The sequence below is a fragment of the Pelmatolapia mariae genome, linkage group LG4 (genome assembly GCF_036321145.2).
Source record: "Pelmatolapia mariae isolate MD_Pm_ZW linkage group LG4, Pm_UMD_F_2, whole genome shotgun sequence".
Taxonomy (NCBI): Eukaryota; Metazoa; Chordata; class Actinopteri; order Cichliformes; family Cichlidae; genus Pelmatolapia; species Pelmatolapia mariae.
The window spans coordinates 5,756,823-5,777,233 of NC_086230.1; the positions used below are offsets into that span (position 1 = coordinate 5,756,823).

A 20,411-nucleotide genomic window follows, 5' to 3' on the forward strand; every position below is an offset into this window, starting at 1 on the left:
TTCCATATCGCCCAGCACTAGCTGGTAGTGTTCATGTGAGCCCACGAATGACTTTGGCTGTTGCCTAGAGGCAGGTCATTGTGTTCTGCCAATTCTTGGTTTGAGCTTTCCATGGTCAAAGGAAAATGAAAGGCAATTTAACAGACCGCTACGGTCAGCACCAAAACATTATTTTTCAAGCAGTATAACTGAATAACAATCAACAAGAAGCAGTCATGTAGAAAATACTTTATTTTTTTATTTGATTTGGGATCCTTCGCTCATAGAATTATGTGAGAAAAACTGGAAAGAACGCCAGAGTACATCAGCTGCAAAGGCTAGTACCCCCAGACATGAGCGAAACAGATAAATATGAAGTCATGCCAGCTCGGACGTTGCCCTGATCCAGCAGATCCCAGGAACAACATCAGAGATCACTGTCCAGAAGAGTGCAGTCCTAGGAACAGCTAAGATACTGTGCAGGACCCTCAAACTCCCAGGCCTCTGGTAGAGAACCCAAGCTTGAAGGCTGGACCACCTTCAGAGGCGAGAGGGGAATTGTACTATAAAAAAATTATATATAAGTAAAATATACCTGTTATATACTTGGCGAGTGACGAATCATGCTTCTCTGTCTGACAATTTGATGGACAAGTCTGGATTTGGTAGTTGCCAGGAGAACTTGTTTGATTGAACTGTTCCAAGTGTAAAGTTTGGTTGGGGGGGGGGGGGGGTTGTCCCTTAGTTCCAGTCAAAGGAACTCTTAATGCTTCAGCATATCAAGACATTTTGGACAATTACATGCTCCCAGCTTTGTGGACCACTTTCGGGATGGACCCTTCTTGTTCCAACATGACTTTGCACAAAGCAAGGTCCATACAGACATGGATTAGTAGAACTTGACTGACCTGCACAGAAATGTGACTTCAACCTGATAGAACATCTTTGGGATAAATTAGCGTGGAGACTTTGAGTCAAAGATTCCCATGAACACACTCCTGAACCTTGTGGTAAACCTTCCCATAAGAGTTGAGTCGCCATAGCTGTTTCTGATCTTTTATTGATGATAAATCAATCAGATGCGAGGTCCAAAATTCAGCATACTTACTGAGACCAAAGTCAGTCTGTCCGTCTCTGTCTCACAGTGAGAGTTAGAGACTGACAAGACAATGAAGCCTTTGTAAGGCTTTTGATAGATAGATAGATAGATAGATAGATAGATAGATAGATAGATAGATAGATAGATAGATAGATAGATAGATAGATAGATAGATAGATAGATAGATAGATAGATAGATAGATAGATAGATAGATAGATAGATAGATAGATAGAGCTGGTATGAAATCAAATGATATTGTGTATTCCATCCAGTGTGCTCTCGCAAGGTTGCTTCCTTTAAAGTTATTCACATGTTTTTTGTGCAGGTTGTATCCCTTTGCTGTTCCTACTGTGTTAAAAGAGCTGTCATAGGAGGGTCAGAGCTTCACTGAGGCAAACACAGGTTTACTGATGACGCAGAACAAAATTGAAGACAAATGATGCTTGTTAAAGACCTGTTAATCTGTTTTCTTGTGGCTTTGGTACCCTTCCTGTGATATATGTTGTCTGTTTGAGCATGCTGGCTAATGCTAACTGATGCTAACAATGCTAGCAGCCATAACAGAACAAAGCAATTGCTTTGGAGCAATTCTAATCAAATTTTCAGATGTTACATTTTCCAAAATTTGGCCTCGTGATTGACTTGTTTATTGACAAAATTGGATGTGAAGTTGTTTTCATTCCACACACTGCAGTGAAAGTTTTCATTACCAGTATGATTACATTAATGCCATGTCACAATCCATCCATTATAAATGAATATTCACAAATCAGGGGAAAAAATGGCTGACTCCTTTCTCTGTCCATCATCTCTCACCACAGTGTTGCAGCTGGCACTTTGTCTCCAGTGTGTGGAAGACATATTGTCCTGTGACATGCATAACATTTTGTGCATGAGCCCACCAGACTTGGGGTTTATTTATTAGGAAAAAGTTCCAAGAAACATTACAAACATTTGTAATTTAGTCGAAGCAAACCTCAACTCTGGCTTGTATGCACTTCTAACCCCTCACCACCCCAGGTAATCTGTATATGTACATGCATGAGTCATTCCATACATGTGAATGCAGTTTAAGTGCACCTGTCTGCAGCCACCACAGCTTCGCACCTTAGCTCCAGCAGCTTGCTGCTCTGAGTCCCCCTCCTTCTCAAATGCTGTCTTCTGTCCTTCCTCTCTGCTTGCCTCCACTGGCGCCCACAAGGTCGTAATATTTTTCAAGGTATGTATGGGTATACAACTCTCAAAGAGAGCTGCCATCTTCTTTTATGTGGGATATATCTGCTATTTTCTGCTCACTCTCTGACCGAAGAGTCGGTTCTATAGCTTGCTTGCGTCACTGCTGTCTGCCTCCCGCTGCTGCCTGGATGTCTGGCTCGAACCTCAAGAGATATGAGGCAACCACCGGCAACCACCGAGTCTTTGGCAGCATTGAAATGCAAACTCAAGCTGGTGTCACATGTTGATTGGATGGAAATGCTAGCTCCTGAGCATCCATTAATCAACTCCCCTGTGAAACTGCAAGTCTCCAGAACAAAATGGATGTGTTCCATTAGGAACTTACCATTTTGATTCAGCAGGCAGATAGTTTGCAAAAATATATAATACTGTGAGGTGGATCCAAGCTTTACAGCATCTTAGCTAACTTTGCTGACACCAAAAATCCTAAAGTGAACAGTTGGCATTCCTTAACATTTATGAAGAGCTTTTTGGCTTTAGCTATGATTAATGTATCATTTCATCAGAAGCTTTTAATGACTATGATCCTAGGCTTAGCATATTGTTGCGCTCAGTGCAGTGACATATGAACAAGTTCTTCTTACTGTTCCAACTCATAGGTGGAGTTGGAGTCTGTCCATCTGTGGAATGACTGGGTAGCTGCCAGTACTACAGGTGATATGGACAGGCCAGGTTGGTTAGAAACTAATGAGTGAGAGGTATGACTTCTACTAAATCAGTTGCTGATTGTGTTATTCTGTCAGAAGGATGAAAATAAAATATAAACACTGACTTTGGGCCAAAGTACAAAAGCTAGAAGATGTACTTGAAATGCACTGTAGCTGGCAAAAGAGCTAAAAGACAAAGGGTTGTGCTAGAGATGGACATCAAAAGGGGTTCTTTTCAAGGTTGTGTTGTGTAAAGCTTTATACATATTTATATATCACAATAATTGCTATGCTTTAACCATAATAATAATACATAAACATGGATTATAGCTTACAAACCCTTTAGACTGGGTGAGTCATCAGAATATGGTAGCTATATATACTCAGGATATCTGTCAGTTGTCTGGGTAGGCCTGAATGTTGTAAAACTAAGAACACTTACAAAGGGAAGCAGGGAAGCACCAGGAGTGGCAGTTTTCTTTTTCCTCTCGACATTTTGTCTTAAACACATTTTCATGCTGCGATGTTCATGATACAGAATGTGAACAGAGAGAATAAGGAACCTGCTATCATTAGCTGGTCGTAATTTCCTGGATAACTCCTAATGACTTTGGTGATCCCTGCAGACATTCATGTTCTCCAAAGCAAGAAATAAATTTGCGAACGTGCATCCAGGGTCTTCATCAGAGTGATTTAGTGGATTGTGAAAAACAGCCTGCAGTGCAAAATCCAAATGAGGATGGCCTGATATGCCCTGCTTATTATCTGAGTTGCTTTTTCACATTTGATTCATTTTTACTCATAAATACCCCGGTGAAGTACTGCAGTGACAGCTTAGTACTACCCTTAATGCACCTTAATCATTTGGCCATCAGGTCAAAAATAAAATGGTGAGAATGCATATGCAGACAGACTCTTACACAATGAGGAAATGTGATACATGGACTCATAAATTAACTTTCAGACAATGTTAATGTAATCACAACAGGCTATTGACAGCAGTTGCTCTCTCTCTCAATGGAAAGATTTGGACTGTTGGAACGATTTGTATGTCAGCACATTCAGCCACCATGCAGATTTTGCACTAGGAAACTGGCAGGTTAAAGACTGGATAATGTCCAAATATGTGAGGGAGCTGGATATGTGCATTCTGACATGCAGCTTGTTTGGGAGATTTCTAGAACAGCTGAGGGCTGCAGTGCACGTGTGATAAATATCTGTAATTTATAGAAAACAAAAATGTAAAAATATTGTTCCATTTTACAGATTGTGCACATTAGAGGGATGCAGTTTCCAGGTCTGAACAGTGAAGCACTTTAAACCTGTATTCAATTTATTAGCCAGCAGGGGGCGACTCCTTTACAAACAGCTTTCACTCCCCATTTCCTGTAACTTTAGAAAACACTGTACAGCTATGTTATTTAATAGCTTGTTAGCTTTACTACACCTAAAAGGTCTTCTTAAGGCTCATGTCCCTTTGGCTGTCATATGAATTTCAATTTCTGAATATAAAGATGATCTTTAGTATTATTTGGGCAAAAGACTTGGAAACCCCTGAAGATATCACACCTAAAGCAAGTGGCCAACACATCCCACATTTACCTCCACTTTATATGTTGAAGTCTGCATAAGACAACCCACTCACCTCTTCTAATCATAGTGAATTTTATCACAAATGTTTGACAGACAGCCTTTAAAAATTAATTAGATCAGAGGCATGGCCTTTGGTTATAAATAGTCTGTTTAATATTCACTGTGTATAAGATGTTTTCTAGGTTAGCCTAGATGAGATGCAGCTGGCAAGCTTATACAGTATTTGTGTTCCAAGTGTTTTTGCTCTTTACAGCATCACATGCATCAATTTCTTTGCCACTGCTAAAAGCATCAGTGTTACCGCAAAGTGTCTGTCATCAATTGTACTCTGTTCCAGAAAGTTAATTCATTTTCATTCCTTCTGACTAGAAAATGGCTTTCTCTGATCCCCCATGATTAGATGTTGGTCTGTGATGATTTGCAAATGAACTCTAATGCATCGTGCTTCCTCTGTGTACATTTGGACTAGTGAGGATAGTCTAGGCTTACTTGTACTTGAAAGAGCAGCTTTTGAAATCTAAGAAAATCGAAGAAATTACAAACAGTATACTATATCATCAAATATATGGCATGTAAAGTGCGCCTGCATTTGAACAAGTTAGGACATCTGAGTTATTGTAGAAATAAATAATAACTGTAAAAAAATGAAATACTCCTTTTACTTCCCCACCAAAGGTTTTCACTCAGCTACGAGTTTCTCCTCGACACGTTCTCACTCCCAAAGCGTAACATTTTACGCTAGGTGACAAATCGTCAGTATATTACACTTCCGGGCACCCAACACATGCCTATATTACGAGATCGCAAAAATGAGGAAACATGAGAGCCATTTGGAATGAATCTACACATGTACGTTCGTTTTACTCTCTAATGTCATTAAAGTGCTGGTTAAGGTTAGGGGTAAGGTTATGGTTAGGGCTGGAATACAGGGCTGGAACGTGTATTACCGCAGGAGCGTCATTCTATGGATTTCATCCATAACCCGGTGCATAGCATAAGAACGCGGAAGGTCACCTTTCGCGTTCCTCAGGAACGGCTCGGGACTTGACAAATGGTCTCTATATTACGCCTCGGGAGTGAGAATGGTCTTTTCTTCTTGGCTTCACAAAATTTACAGTATCTTTGAGCTCAGAGTTTAGTTTTATGAACTACAACTGCAGATGCAGCAGTGTAGCATTACATTTTTTATTTTGGCATAATTAAAAAATGAACTTCCCATTGCTTTAGTTGTTGTGTCCACATAGGGTCTGGAAGAAAGCTCAGTCGATAAAAAAGCTCATAATATACTTAAAACGTTTTGGATAGAACAAAAAATGTTCCACGTGGATTTATAATAGCAGCATCTTCCACTGGTTGAATCAAAAGGGGAAAAGCCTTTTTTTCCATTGAACTAATGGGATATATATCAACAAGTAGGGCAGTGCTAGGAAGGTTCATCCAGAGCTACCATATTATCATAGCTTTCTTTTTTTTATCGAGGCCTTAAACATCATGCATAATTTATATGCCTTAAATATTTGTATTTATTGAATCTATCTATATTATTAACATCAGTAAAGGTGAGAGAGTTAGTGTTTCGTATTTCTTTTGAAAAAGTAGTAAATTGAAATGTAGCGTTAAATCAACAGACCACCAGAAATCCTCAAAAATATTCATACATACATTTGATTAGCTTTGATTAAAAACTACAGTCACTATGCACAGTTTTGTGTTTTTGTGGGTTTTCCTGCATGTACCTCTTTATATTTGAGCACTACAGTGTACAGTATGCGATAAAGCTACACTGACTGGTGCTATGTAAGTTTTAAAACATGACAACAAACCATAGAAATGACTAGAAACAAGCAGAGGTCATTTATTTTTATGATGTGAGATGCCCCTTTAAGGGTTTTGGACACAGCGGTCTTGCTCTGAATCACCTCTGTCTGCTCAGACTACTGGGGTGCAGGTGATGTGGGCACAGTGCCAACACTGCAGTGTTTGCCTCTTCTACCAGTATCGTGCTACAGCTAATGCATTTCATTCATTTTAGATGCAACAAACAGTTAATATTAAAAGATGTGTTTTCTCTTTATTATGTTGCTGTCATTTAAAGACACAAAGAATGTGCAGTATTGCAGTATTACACACATTCAGATACAGAAAATGACAAACTAAAGAAAAATGCATGCTAATGCATCGTAGAAAGGGTTGAAAAGTGTGTCATGGGATAAAGGTGGCTCAAGACAAGCTTGGATTTGCAGTGACGCTTCCCTCTAAGTGGACTCGGACCATTGTAGCAACATGTCGCCTGTCTATATTTTCTAGTGGACGTGAAAGAGTCGAAAAGAGCATGTAAACTTTGTAATCCATATTGCGATTAACTGTGAGGTCATATTTCTGCTTGGACCTAAATCCCGTTGAGATTAAAGTTGGATTTGGCAGAATTTTGGAGAACAGATTAAAGCAAAGATTGTTTTGTTACTCAGTGATCTGAATATGGAATTTTGCCAGTGCAACAATTTTCTGTTGACAGCTATTTTCCAGATGAAGAGGCTAAACACTTGAGCTGCACGCTGCTCTTTTTTAATGCCAGCTCTTAATTACCAGATGCAAAAGTGGTGAATGTAAAAACAAGTTACAGAAATTTAAGTGAGTCTTACTTGACTCCTAAATCTGTCGTTGCAAGCAGTGGCAGAAATTCCATCTCTAGAGCATTAATTATGAAGCATTTCAGTGAAATTTAGGGCAGCTGGTAACTCATCAGTAAGTGTTCCAGGCTTCATTTACCAGAAAAGACTCACAGCAGTCTCACTTTTTCTCTGTGTTGTGAAAGCATCCGCTTTACACTTCCTGCACTATAAATACCAGATGTGGATGCATAAAAGTATAGCTGATGATAAGTCAGGGGTACCTTTTATTTTTATCTATCATTTATGACACTAGAATATAACTAATTATGGACGATGAAGACGCCAGTTTAAGATGTTTTTACTCTGAGGTTGCTTTCAATCTTTCAGATGAGCCAAATTAACAACCCTCTGTCATTTTTTGCCATGTGCATGTATATAAATGCTATATGGACAGCTATTATGAATGCCTGATTATTACATCAATTATTGACCACTGACATAGTGAGCCATCAAATCCTCTTGTAGTAGGCTACTGTGGTTAAACCTTTGCCAAACTTCACTTGATTTTCTCTGGGACACCCCAAGGATCTTTGTTGGGTCCTCTTTTCTTCCTAACATATAAAGTTTCAAAGGTTGGTCGATTGATTTACTCACACACTATGCTGACAATACCCAACTGTATCTGCTTCCCAGCCTGCTGCAAGACAGTTTTAGAGAAGAGAACTTGGGACTATGGAAAGAGAAATGGGGGCTTGGATTTTATCTTTCAGAATTCAGAGAAAAAAGCCAGAATTTTGAGATTAATGTCAGAAATCTGATTTTCCTCACAATTCTGACCCCCCCAACACACACACACACACACACACACACACACACACACACACACACTTTTTTTTCTATTGGTCCTAATCCTCTTCTGTACAATTCAGAACTAGGGTGTAGCACTACTCTTATGTCCATCCACTGAGACCAAAGTCCTGGTGTACTCACAGACAGCTAAAGACAGCTATAGGCACTGTGGCCTCAGTCTTTGATTGGTCAGTCTCAAATTTCACATTTTCGCCATCATGTTTTAACATTTTTAAACCAGATGTATTAAGCAAATTATTAAGCTGACCTGTAACCAGTGTTGGTCAAGTTACTCGAAAATAGCAATTAGTTACTAATTACTGATTACTTCTCCAAGAAAGTTATACTTTACTGATTACTTATTTTCAAAATTAGTTACTTAATTATTTAGTTACTTTTTTAAAAAACATGATATACAACCTGAATACATTAAAAAACAATAGACCTTTCAGCCCAATTTTATTTTCTCTGCATCATATAAAATGTAATCAAATGAAAAAGTCTCTCTTTGTGTTTTATTAGTTTTAATCTTTTAACTTTATGCACATTGCATCAAGCAAAAATGAAATTATATGCAGCTGTCTTTGACTTGAAGAAATTTGTTTAACATTTAAACCTATTTTGTGCATATTTCAGCATATAAAATAAAATAATGTTTTTGTGTTTACACTCCCTCTTTGAAATAGATGCAAGTAAAACATAGCAGAAAATAAATAAAATTAAAGATTCAGCAGCACTGAGTCCTGTCGCTTTAAATCTATTTTCACCTGTTTAGCAGGAGTGGGGCCGGTGGAGGTTTGCCCGGTGCAGCAGCGGTTTCTCTATGAATTTCACATTCCTGTGGCAGCGTGGTGCTTGCTCAGATTTGAAGTTAAATTTTTCGCTGTAGAAAGAAGTTTTCTTTCCACGCAGAGTGTACAGCGGACGCTAATGTTTCTGTCACTTTTTACAGAATCAAACTCAAAGTAATGTTGATACATTGTTGATCTGCACACGTCTGTTGCTGCCACGGACATCGCACACTCGTACGTCATTGTCATGAGACACTCTCATAAACAAAATCACGGTTTAGTAATACAGTGTGCTTACGAGAAAGTAATGTAATCGAATTACTTACTTACTTACTTACTTTACTCATTACTTGAAAAAAGTAATTGGATTACAGTAAAGCGTTATTTGTAATGCGTTACTGCCCATATCTGCCTGTAACCAGAGGACACTATTTATGCTCCTATGACAGTAAATTATTAATTCAACTTTTCCCTTTTTAGGAAAATCATTCGAATGAAATCGTGGCCAGAGTTTAATATTTTTGGCAGTACAGTGTACCCGTGTGCATAAATGTGATTTATTTGCCAGTGAAAGTCTTCGAAATTTTGAAATGCTAATATTGCTTATGTTCTTTGTGCCACTTGATTATATCACTTCTTACATTAAAGGAAAAGCGGAATAATGCAATAAAATGCTCTGTCTTAAACCAGCTCACGTCACGCTCGGTGTTTCATTTCTCTCCACTGGGTCCCTGTAGCTGCTCACATTACATTGCTAGCAGCACAGCACCCACCCACTTGAATTTTCTTTTTCAGATTTGTCAGCCTCCTTGTTAACTGCAGTTGGCAAAAAGCAACCAAAATTGATCCAAGCGCCAAGAGGCGATGGATCTTCTGCAGCTTAAAATGTACCAGGTACCCATTGCTGTGCACAAAATATGGCGCCCACAGACACCTGAACATAAGACCTCGCCACTGAAACTGGGATATTTGCTTCAAAGGACCAAGTTTCCTCAGCATACGTCACAAACTTCTATGAATGAAGAGCTTCAGTAAAAACAAAAAGCATGTGTTCACAGTGAGCACAGATCTGTAGCCTGTGCTCCCGCCGAGGGATTCACATAGCAGAAAAGCAATACTCATTTATCACCAGAGGCTCTCCCTCGTCACTTAATGCAGTAACCATGGCTACCACTTCATGTGGTCATGCCGCAGCAATGTGCAATGGAATTTCTCTATCTGCCTACTTTTGTTCTGTGTGGCAGACGTGGTTGCTCTGCAAAAGATTTCAATTTGTGATCAAATGAGAGTGTGTCAGTGTGTTCGCTGCTTCTGTGAGCAGGACTGATGCTGTGTCAGTGGAAAAGTGGATGAACTGAAAGAAGGGATTCATACTCAGACAACTCCTCTCTTGAGTTGGGAGGTTGGTTGAGATTTGACATGGACTGAATGTAAAGCAGCAGGCCACCCTTAGAAGATGATGAGACATCGTGATGATGAGTTTCAAATGGCTGTCATGAATATTGTGAGGAAAAATGAGACAAAAAGAAAAGTGTGTGCTCATTTGTTGGTTGCAAATCAAAATTCCTCATTCTACCACATCCTGAAGGTGTTCTGCAGAATATGGGGATTTCATAACTGTAGAGGCTCGAATTCACTGTTTGAGTGAGAACTAGTTTGAGATGATTGGAGCTTTGTGGGAAGGTGTGTTGTCCAGCTGGAAGCATCCATCAGAAAATGGGTATACTCTAGGAATTGACATGGTCAGCAACAACACTCAGGTAGGCTGTGACATTTAAATTATGTATGTGGTGAAATGTGAGAAGTCAGATGCATTGCAACTTAAGAAAACACCAGCTATCTCGTCCTACAAAGATGGTCATTTGTTGAGGTGAATGCTCGTGTATCTGTAGCTCTCCATTAATGCTACGTCTTCTCCCAGAATGGAAATGTGTTCACTTTGTCCTAAAATTTATCACCATTTCCTTTGTCTCTGCCACATTTTGGAGGAGGTACCACCCCACTGCACAGTGTGGTCCAACAGTTCCCTATACTCTGTCTCCTCCTCACTCCTGTCAGCCAAGAAGATGAAAATGAAGCTGCAGTTTACACAGGCTCACAACTGGACAATAGAAAATGATCTGATGAGTCTCGATTTCTGCTGTTATGTTCAGATGGGGAATTCAGAAACATGTAAACATGTGAATACAAGGATCCATCCATCCTGGTTTGCACCAACAGTTCAGGCTGTAATGATGTGGGGGCTTTGGGCCCCTTAGGACCAAATAAGCATCAGTTAAACACAACAGTCTACCCGAGTATTGTTGCTGACCATGTCCACCCCTTTATGAAAAGAGTGGACCCATCGTCTGATGGCTGCTTCCAGCAGGATAATGTCCCACGTCAAAAAGCTCAAATCATCTGAGAATGTTGTTTTTGAACATGTCAATGAGTTTACTGCATCGAAATCTCTGAGGGATGTTTCAATTTGTGCCATGAAGAATTATGGTAGTTCTGAAGGCAAAGGGGGTGTCCGACCTGGTATTAGCATGGTGTCTCAGCAGCTGGATAGTGTAGTGGTAAGACTACACACCTTTTGGAGTGGTAATCGCATGTTCAATTCCCACCTGGTATCCAGTAAGGGTCCTGGCTAGATCCCCCATGCTAAAAAAAAACAAACCCTGGAATGGCGCAGCTATGTCTTCAGCTTGGACACAAGCATTTCACTACATGTTGTACTCTGTATGATTATGTACGTGACAAATAAAGTTTGTTTGTGTATCTAATAGTGGGTATCTCAGGTTGGACCACCTCGTTTCTAACAGGTGGAATGCATCTACTTGAGCTATCATGTCAGTAATGTTACAAATGAATAGAAAAATATCATGACGGTGTCCTATATTTCAAAAATTCAGTTTATAATATATTGTGTTTATTTTTCCTCCATACATGACATTTCATAGGCTCAGAGTGCCCGCTAGGAGGAAATTCTTATAACAATCCCATGTTAAAAGAATATAAAAAAGTGTACTGGAATAAAATGTGTGTGGTCATTCCCAGTATCTCTCAAACAATTATGTTTCTTTGCGTCTCTGTCCTTCCTCTGCTGTCTTTCTCTCTGCAGACCATGCAAGCGGCACGATGCCCGACAGACGAGCTATCGCTGACTAACTGTGCCGTGGTGAGTGAGAAGGATCTGCAGTCAGGACAGTGAGTACTTCCTATTACCTAATCACCGTCGCATTTATCAATCTGAGCACACACCCGGGCATCTCTCCAATCAGTTATCCAAATACCCACCTGACCGCCCACCTTATCACCCATTATTCATCCTGGAGATGACAGTCAGTGATCTGATGGAGTGACTTGCAGTGGATGATTATCATTTCACTTTATTATGTAACAATGATAAGTAAAGCTGCAGGAATCTGATGAAAATCTGCACTCAGGTCAAACTGAAGATTCTGTTGTCTGCCATGGGGCAAGAGGTGGGTCACATCCTGTACAGGTCTTCACTTTAGGGCTATCCTGGAGCTTCTGAGGTTATCATAGGTGTGAATTCTAACCCTAACCCTGTGATGACTCAGAACTCAGAAGGTTAAAATCTACACATCTAATACACGGTTCATTGTGTTGCTTTTAAAAAGGGTAAAATCTGATGTGATCCTCAATCCATCCATCCATCCATCCGCTTCCCCCTATCCTTTTTCAGGGTCGCTGGGGGCCGTAGCCTATCCCAGTTGTCTTAGGGCGAGAGGCAGTCTACACCCTGGACAGGTTGCCAGTCTGTCACAGGGCTTCATAAGTAAAACAATGAAGAATCTGTAGTACACGAAAGACTCTTCCCATTTGTTGGTTGTGTCTGGTGAACCAATAAGGCTTGCTCTATCAAGATATACCTACAAAGTGTGAGAACATGGAAGGTAAAGGCCTAGGGAGCTGGAGCTGGTAATGCTCCCTGATTTATGGTCCCCATTCCAAGTTCTTCTCTGTCAATTATTGTTGACCACGTGATGAAACTAGGGGAGGTTTTCTTTGTATTTTGGGGTTTGTAATTACTGCCAGTGAAATCCACAACAGTGGGAATGTCGAGTGTCAAACACAGCAGATACAGCTGCATTGTTTCGTGCGTAATTTTGTCTCTCATTGTCATTCACCTCAGTCTTGTTGGGTGGCATTGCGGCATTCTTCACAGTCCTCTCCCAAGGATCTCTTTATATTCATTTTTTGTGTGTGTTTGCATAATTTTGCACTTGACACACAGTTTTGTAACAGTGGGGAATCTAATTAGTTTTTGCACTTCTTGATAAGCATTTCAACCCTTCGCCTGTCATGTGATTCTTGCTGCATTTGGCATTTTAAAGTGAGAGACAGCAGATCAGTTCAGGACAAACAGCAGAAGCAATAAATTTAAAAACAAAAAAACAAAATCACAAACCACATACAAATAAGCTAGATACCAGTGAATCATAGTATGCTTTTTGACATATACAGTGGGATGCAAAAGTTTGGACAACCTTGTTAATAGTCATTATTTCCCTGTATAAATCGTTGGTTGTTACAATAAAAAATGTCAGTTAAATATATCATATATGAGACACACACAGTGATATTTGAGAAGTGAAATGAAGTTTACTGGATTTATAGAAAGTGTGCAATAATTGTTTAAACAAAATCAGACAGGTGCATAAATTTGGGCACCACAAAAAAAAGAAATGAAATCAATATTTAGTTGATCCGCCTTTTGCAGAAATTACAGCCTCTAAACGCTTCCTGTAGGTTCCAATGAGAGTCTGGATTGTGGTTGAAGGTATTTTGGACTAGAGGTCTGCATTCCCGCGGCTGTCCCCAGATTTCTTGCGGCGCGGGAATAAATTTCCAAATAAAATGCGGTAGCGGTCGGTAACTCTGGTGTAATTTGAACGGGAGCGGGCGGTCTGAAAATATAGCGTGCCCGACATTTTTTCGGAACAGCATATCTGTGATTTCCTCATTCTAATTGAGCACTGGTACAGCCAGTGCTCACGCCTGTTACACGCACTGAGCGCATGGATCAGTGCTTTTTGCACGTGCATTTTACTTGCACAGTCTGTGACTCTGTGCGCGCATCACCTGCATCAGAGCGCGCTTTACCAACATGGCAGAGCAAACTGAAGATGCAATTTCCTTGAAGGACGTTCAGCTGGGATTAGACAACGGTCAGTTTACTTTAAGGAAACCCACATCAGGCAAGTCTGATGTATGGGAGTCTTTTTCATGCGTCATAGACGCAAATGGAAAAAAATTACCCTTTGTACAATGCGATAAATGCCTCAAAGTTTTACCCTTTTGCAGTCACAAGACTGGAACCTCAGGTTTAAGGCGGCACTCATGTCCCATCACAAAGGGGCAAACAAAACTGGCATTTACTAAATCTTTGCTGGTGCCAGAGAAGTTTAAAAAAGAAACCAGAGACAAATGTGTTCAGTTTGTTTGCCAAGACATTCGACCGTATGATACCATCTCTGGAAAAGGCTTCACACAGCTGGCCCAACATTTGGTCGACACAGCAGCAAGAATAGGAAAATTCGATGTCTGTGAGATACTACCACACCCCACAACGGTGTCAAGAAATGTTGAAATGAGGGCTCAGAGTCTACGTAAACATGTTGTGGAGGAAATCACTGCAACAATATCGAAGTTTGGATGCGCTGTTACAGCAGACATATGGACAGAAACATATCGAAAAACGTCCTTTTTGTCTGCAACCATCCATTACGTTAATGAGCAATCTGAGCTACATTCAAGAGTGCTTTTTGCTGCCCCTTTTGACCCAAGCACCTCAAAGACAGGTGAAAACATTCGAAGGCACCTGCTGCAGAATCTCAGAGTGTTTGGCATTGATGCGACAGACATGGGCAAAAAGATTATTTTTGTCACAGATCGTGGAGCCAACATGATCAGTGCCTTACGAGAATACACGAGGCTAAACTGCACAGCGCACATACTAAACGTGACTCTCTCCAGTGCGTTTGGTCCTGCCATAATCGAAAAGTCTCCAGAGATCGCTAGCCTTCTGACTGATGTTAAAAAGTTGGTTACATATTTCAAACACTCAGGACAGCAGGGCAAGCTTAAAAAGTCACTGAAACAATCCATAGAGACACATGGAACTCTAACTTTGACATGTTAAATTCTGTCTTGGAACAGTACGAAGACATTGCATCTGTGCTGACTGAGAGCAATAATTATGACAAGATCGGACGCATTAGCATCAGTACTCTTAAGTTACTAGTATCATTCCTAAAACCCTTCAAAGAGGCAACTGACGACTTGGAAACTGATAACACAGCTCCTAGTGCCTCACTTGTTCTTCCGTGGTCTGTGCGATTAATTGAGCACTGTACATCAGCCACAAAAGACCCTCTGCTCTCTGAAATTGCAACTGTCTGTGTAACACGGCTGAAAGAATTACTGTCAGCAGACAGCACTTCATCCCATTCTGTTCACATGCTTTATAAAATAGCAACCTTTCTGACACCAAATCTGCGAGGTCTGAGAATGTTAGATGAAAGAGGGCGACAGAATGTGATACAGGGAGTCAAGGAGATGATCGAAGATTTAAAGTTTGATCATGCACATGATGAGGATGTTGAACCAACACCTGCCAAAAGGCCTACTGTTCTTCATAAATTTTCAGATTGGGAGGACGAGGAAGAATCATGTGGATCAAAATCCCTAGATGTTCAGATTCAGGAGTACAGGACCATGAAACTTGAATTATCAAGTCAACAAAACATTTTGCAGTGGTGGAATTCCAACAGTTCCCAGTTCCCTGCCCTGAGCAACCTTGCAAGATTTGTCCTCTGCATCCCGGCAACGAGTGCACCTTCCGAGAGAGCATTCAGCCTTTGTGGTCGGATTTTGGAGGAGAGACGTTCAGTACTGAAACCCTCATCAGTCAGTGACATTCTTTTCCTGCATGGAAATTTAAAATAATTTGGATTTTTTAAGTAAGTTTCGTTCATTTGATTAATAGTTTATAATTTTGAGATGTCGTTTATTGTTGTATTTATATATGCATATTTTCTTTTGTAGGAGAGACCTTGAATTCGACATTGGGACATTTTTTCGTTAAACTGATAGTTTAAACAATCATTTAATTTCGCAGTGGCCAACTATTTTGTTCTTTTGTTTACAATTTTAAGTGACTTTTTTTTTTTCGCGACACTTTCCCTACTGTGTTGACAGAAAAATGTTACGTTTGTATTTTACATAAAAATAACAAATAGGCCACAATGCTGTATTCGTTTTTATTTATTTTATTTTTGCAACACGTTTTCCATGTTAAAAGATAAATCTTGCATCTTGACAGATAAATGCATCTTGTTTAAGAAAAATAAATACAATCATTGCACAACCTGCAGTTTTATCTGTTATCTCTATTTTTTGGTGGTACCCCATTTAAATGTGAGATTTTGGAAACCAGATCTAAATTTAGCGGGAACGGTCGGGTCGGGTAGAAAATTATTCTAAGCGGGCAGCGGGTGAACAAAGACTGAATATACAGCGGGAGCGGTCGGGTGCGGTACAAAACCTTGCGGGAGCGGGACTAAAAAAAACATTCCCGCGCAGACCTCTATTTTGGACCACTCCTCTTTACAAAACATCTCTAGTTCATTCAGGTTTGAGGGCTTCCGAGCATAGACAGCTCTCTGTAACTCACACCACAGATTTTCAATAATATTCAGGTCTGGGGACTGAGATGGCCATTCCAGAACGTTGTACCTGTTCCTCTGCATGAATGCCTTAGTGCAGACCTTCCCAAAGTGTGGGGCGCAGAGCCATTGCAGGGGGGGCGCGGTATGAAAAGGGGGGGGGCAAAACACTTGGACACAGCTAGCACGGGGCGCCCACAGAAACGCAAAGCAGGAGATGAAGCATAGCTGAATATGTTTCCAAACCAACTTCATTCTAAGCCAAAGACTAGAAAATATGGTGAAGTATATCTCCCCTTTGGTTTCACCTGCACAAGTGCCGAGGTAGGTCTCCCCTGCAGAATTGGTTTTCCCTTCGTCGGAAGCACGCTCTGGGCTGTTCAAATCACGGACAAACAGTATCCCACATTCTTGATTTTTAGTTCACAAACACTTCTTGTAATGACTAACTACTCCTGACATTTTGGAGATGTTAGCTCTTTATACAGTAAAGTTACAGTGGGATACAAATAATATCAGGCTGATCCTGACACGATTTGTTCCCCCGGTTCAAATCATGGACAAACAACATCCAACAGTTGTTTATGTTTTTGAACCCATTTTGCACAGAGAGGCATTTTTGAAAAATGTATTGATAGCAATGTTGAATATTATTACACAGGGGAAAAAAAACAACTACATGTAAAATAATTACACCGTGAGGCCTCTGCCTTTCTAAATGGAGGGACAGTAACTGCGTGTGTATATGTAAGCGTGTAAAACCTGCAGATAGTCAGATTAACAGTATTTTGTCTCTATCTGCCATTCTGCAATTCATCTCATGTAAACAATAACGTGGCGCACAGCGTGACGTGAAAAAAGGCACATACCTTTGACGTTGTGTGACGAACTCTGTATTCCTGTCCACACGTAAACGCAAAAACTGTTTTAAAAAAATCTCCGTTTTCGGTGATTCGAAACGCCGTTTACGTGTGAACGAAACAGCTGCGTTTTCAAAAATACCCGTGTAGGTGTGGACGCAGCGTAAAAGAGTTAGTAGTGTATTTTATTACCATCTGTAATTTATTGCAGATTACTTGTTTTTGCTTAATTGTTTACTAAATGTTTAAGGTGTGAAATAAACCGCAATAGAGCAAAATATGGGTGTGTGTGTGTGTGTGTGTGTGTGTGTGTGCGTGCGTGCGTGCGTGCGTGCGTGCGGGGGGGGGGGGAGGGGGGGGCGAACATTTTCTTGTAAAACAAAGGGGGACCCAGCAAAAAATGCTGTGTTCCTTTTCCTCCATGCATAACGCCCCTTGTTATGCCCAAATAACTCAATTTTAGTTTCATCAGTCCACAGCACCTTATTCCAGAATGAAGCTGGCTTGTCCAAATGTGCTTTAGCATACCTCAAGTGGCTCTGTTTGTGCTGTGGGCAGAGAAAAGGCTTCCTCTGCATCACTCTCGCATACAGCATCTCCTTGTGTAAAGTGTAAAACGATGCACAGTGACTCCGTCTGCTGCCAGATGATGTTGTAGGTCTTTGGTGCTGGTCTGTGGGTTGACTCTGACTGTTCTCACCATTCGTCGCTTCTGTCTATCCGACATTTTTCTTGGTCTGCCACTTCGAGCCTTAACTTGAACTGAGCCTGTGGTCTTCCATTTTCTCAATATGTTCCTAACTGTGGAAACAGACAGCTTAAATCGCTGAGACAGCTTTCTGTATCCTTCCCCTAAACCACGATGGTGAACAATCTTTGTCTTCAGGTACATTTGAGAGTTGTTGTGAGACCCACATGTTGCTACTCTTCAGAGAAAATTAAAAGAGGAGGGAAACTTACAATTGACCCCCTTAAATACTCTTTCTCATTATTGGATTCAGCTGTGTATGTAGGTCAGGGGTCACTGAGCTTACCAAGCCAATTTGAGTTCCAGTAATTAGTTCTAAAGGTTTTGGAATCAATAAAATGACAACAGTGCCCAAATTTATGCACCTGCCTGATTTTGTATAAACAATTATTGCACACTTTCTGTAAATCCAATAAACTTAATTTCACTTCTCAAATATCACTGTGTGTGTGTCTCCTATATGATATATTTAACTGACATTTTTTATTGTAACAACCAACGATTTATACAGGAAAATAATGACTATTAATAAGGTTGCCCAAACTTTTGCATCCCACTGTACAATAATTGCATATTTCAGCATCTGCAACCTTTATTTATTTACAATACACGAGAGAAAAGCACTTGGCTGGTTTAGACTGAGAGGGCAGATTGCTCTTAGCGATAGACAGTGTAAAGGGATGCGATGTGTCAGCCAGTAGTCACCGTAATAGAGGCTTGCTTGTATAAGTGAGCACCAAGGGCACAGGAGAGGGTTGACTGAAGGTGAGCAGACTGAGGTTTGAAGGAGTGCGGTGGAGAGTGGGCAGACAGGTATGATCCAAAGGATTCCAAGGTAAGTAGATATCCTGCAGTGGCTCAGTTTTTCCAGAGGGCAGGTGAAGAAAGAATTCACTTGAAGGTGAGGAGAAGTCCAAGAACCATTAGGAAGATCAACTGGGACACTGGAATATAAAGGATTAAGTCACACTGAGGTTGGCCAAGTTATCCCTGTAGTGGAGACAATGATCTTGTAGAGAACTGCTGCCACAGCCACTACTTAAATATCCAGTTGTGATAAAGGAGAATTACAAACAGGAGTGCGGGAGCAAGCACTGGAAATACAGCTCCGCCCACAGTTCTACCTGCTGCAAGAGAAAGAGAAGTTCCAACCTGCCCACAGTCCTAACAGCACTGTTTAATGTCTGACTGTTAACAAGTTCATGTGAGGTGGCAGAGCTGGGATCCTCCAGGCTTGGAGGCCATGGGCTCCATTCTTTTGCTATCTCAGAGTTGCTATCTCAAAAAATCAAAATAAACATAAAGACACCTTCAGCTTCAACTTGAGCAATAACTATAAACATGTAATGTAAGATAAAAATTGTAATCCAATCTCTCTCCACAGACATGTGAGTGTGAAGACCACACCCAACCACAAGTATGTGTTTACAGTCAAGACCCACCACACTGTGGCTGCAGGAAGCATCGCCTTCAGCCTGCCACAGGTACACACATGCAAAAACTCACAGACTTGTTAAGTACATGTTAGCCACATGCTCAGGCTTTTCTTATTTGTTTTTTCTCTCCTGTAGAGGAAATGGGCTGGTCTCTCCATAGGTCAGGAGGTGGAAGGTATGAAATGCGCTTATCTGATTGCTGATTTTGATGTTTAAACATACCAACTCAAAACCTCTGTAGTTACTGTAAGTTACTGTTGTCAAGCTTTCAGCTGCTGCACATAGATGCACTCGTAAATTAAGACTTAAGTTTACTTTCTGTGATAAATACTGACTTTTCAAGACAAACAGGCAGCGAGTCATTAATGTAAAACTATAATGAAGAAAAGAATGGACTCCATTTTATTCAAATATAATATGTTAGGCACTAAGATTACATATTGCATTTTCAAATGAACTAAGTTGGTTTTGCAGACTTTTCTCGGGTAATGTAAGTAATCTCAGGCACATCCAATAAAGTGCAGGACAGGGTGGTGTCTGCACTGCAATTCAGGCAAAAGACAGAAAAAAATCCACTGCAAAATAATTGACAGTATTATGCATGCTATTCCTTAAGCTGTATTTTATGCTGAAATTAGAAGTCTGTGATGTTAAACGTCCTTTTTTTAAAAGCTCCTTGAGCTCCCAGAGCTAATAATGTTAGCATAATAGCAGTTGTCCTATTAGATTGTTACAGATATTCTTGCATTTATTATTATTATTATGTAATTCTAGAAATCACTGAGGCAGTTATATAGTAGCATTGGCATGTTAGCTTGTTAAAGATCACTGCAGCTAAACAGTTAAGAACTGTGACACGTGTTGAAAAAATAAATGAAAAACTT

General features: G+C 40.3%; 1 protein-coding gene across 3 annotated transcripts in view; it reads left to right on the plus strand.

The window, feature by feature from the left end:
- Positions 1 to 20,411, plus strand: part of LOC134625867 (vesicle-fusing ATPase) — a 63,223-nt gene that overhangs the window by 21,437 nt on the left and 21,375 nt on the right. For 2 of the 3 annotated variants that reach the window (XM_063471181.1, XM_063471182.1), the window contains exons 2-5: positions 2,281 to 2,298; positions 11,911 to 11,996; positions 19,476 to 19,575; positions 19,663 to 19,702. In XM_063471181.1, the coding sequence (XP_063327251.1) occupies positions 2,281 to 2,298; positions 11,911 to 11,996; positions 19,476 to 19,575; positions 19,663 to 19,702 (244 nt within the window). The remainder of the gene's footprint in view (positions 1 to 2,280; positions 2,299 to 11,910; positions 11,997 to 19,475; positions 19,576 to 19,662; positions 19,703 to 20,411) is intronic. The other variant, XM_063471183.1, reaches the window with a different exon arrangement.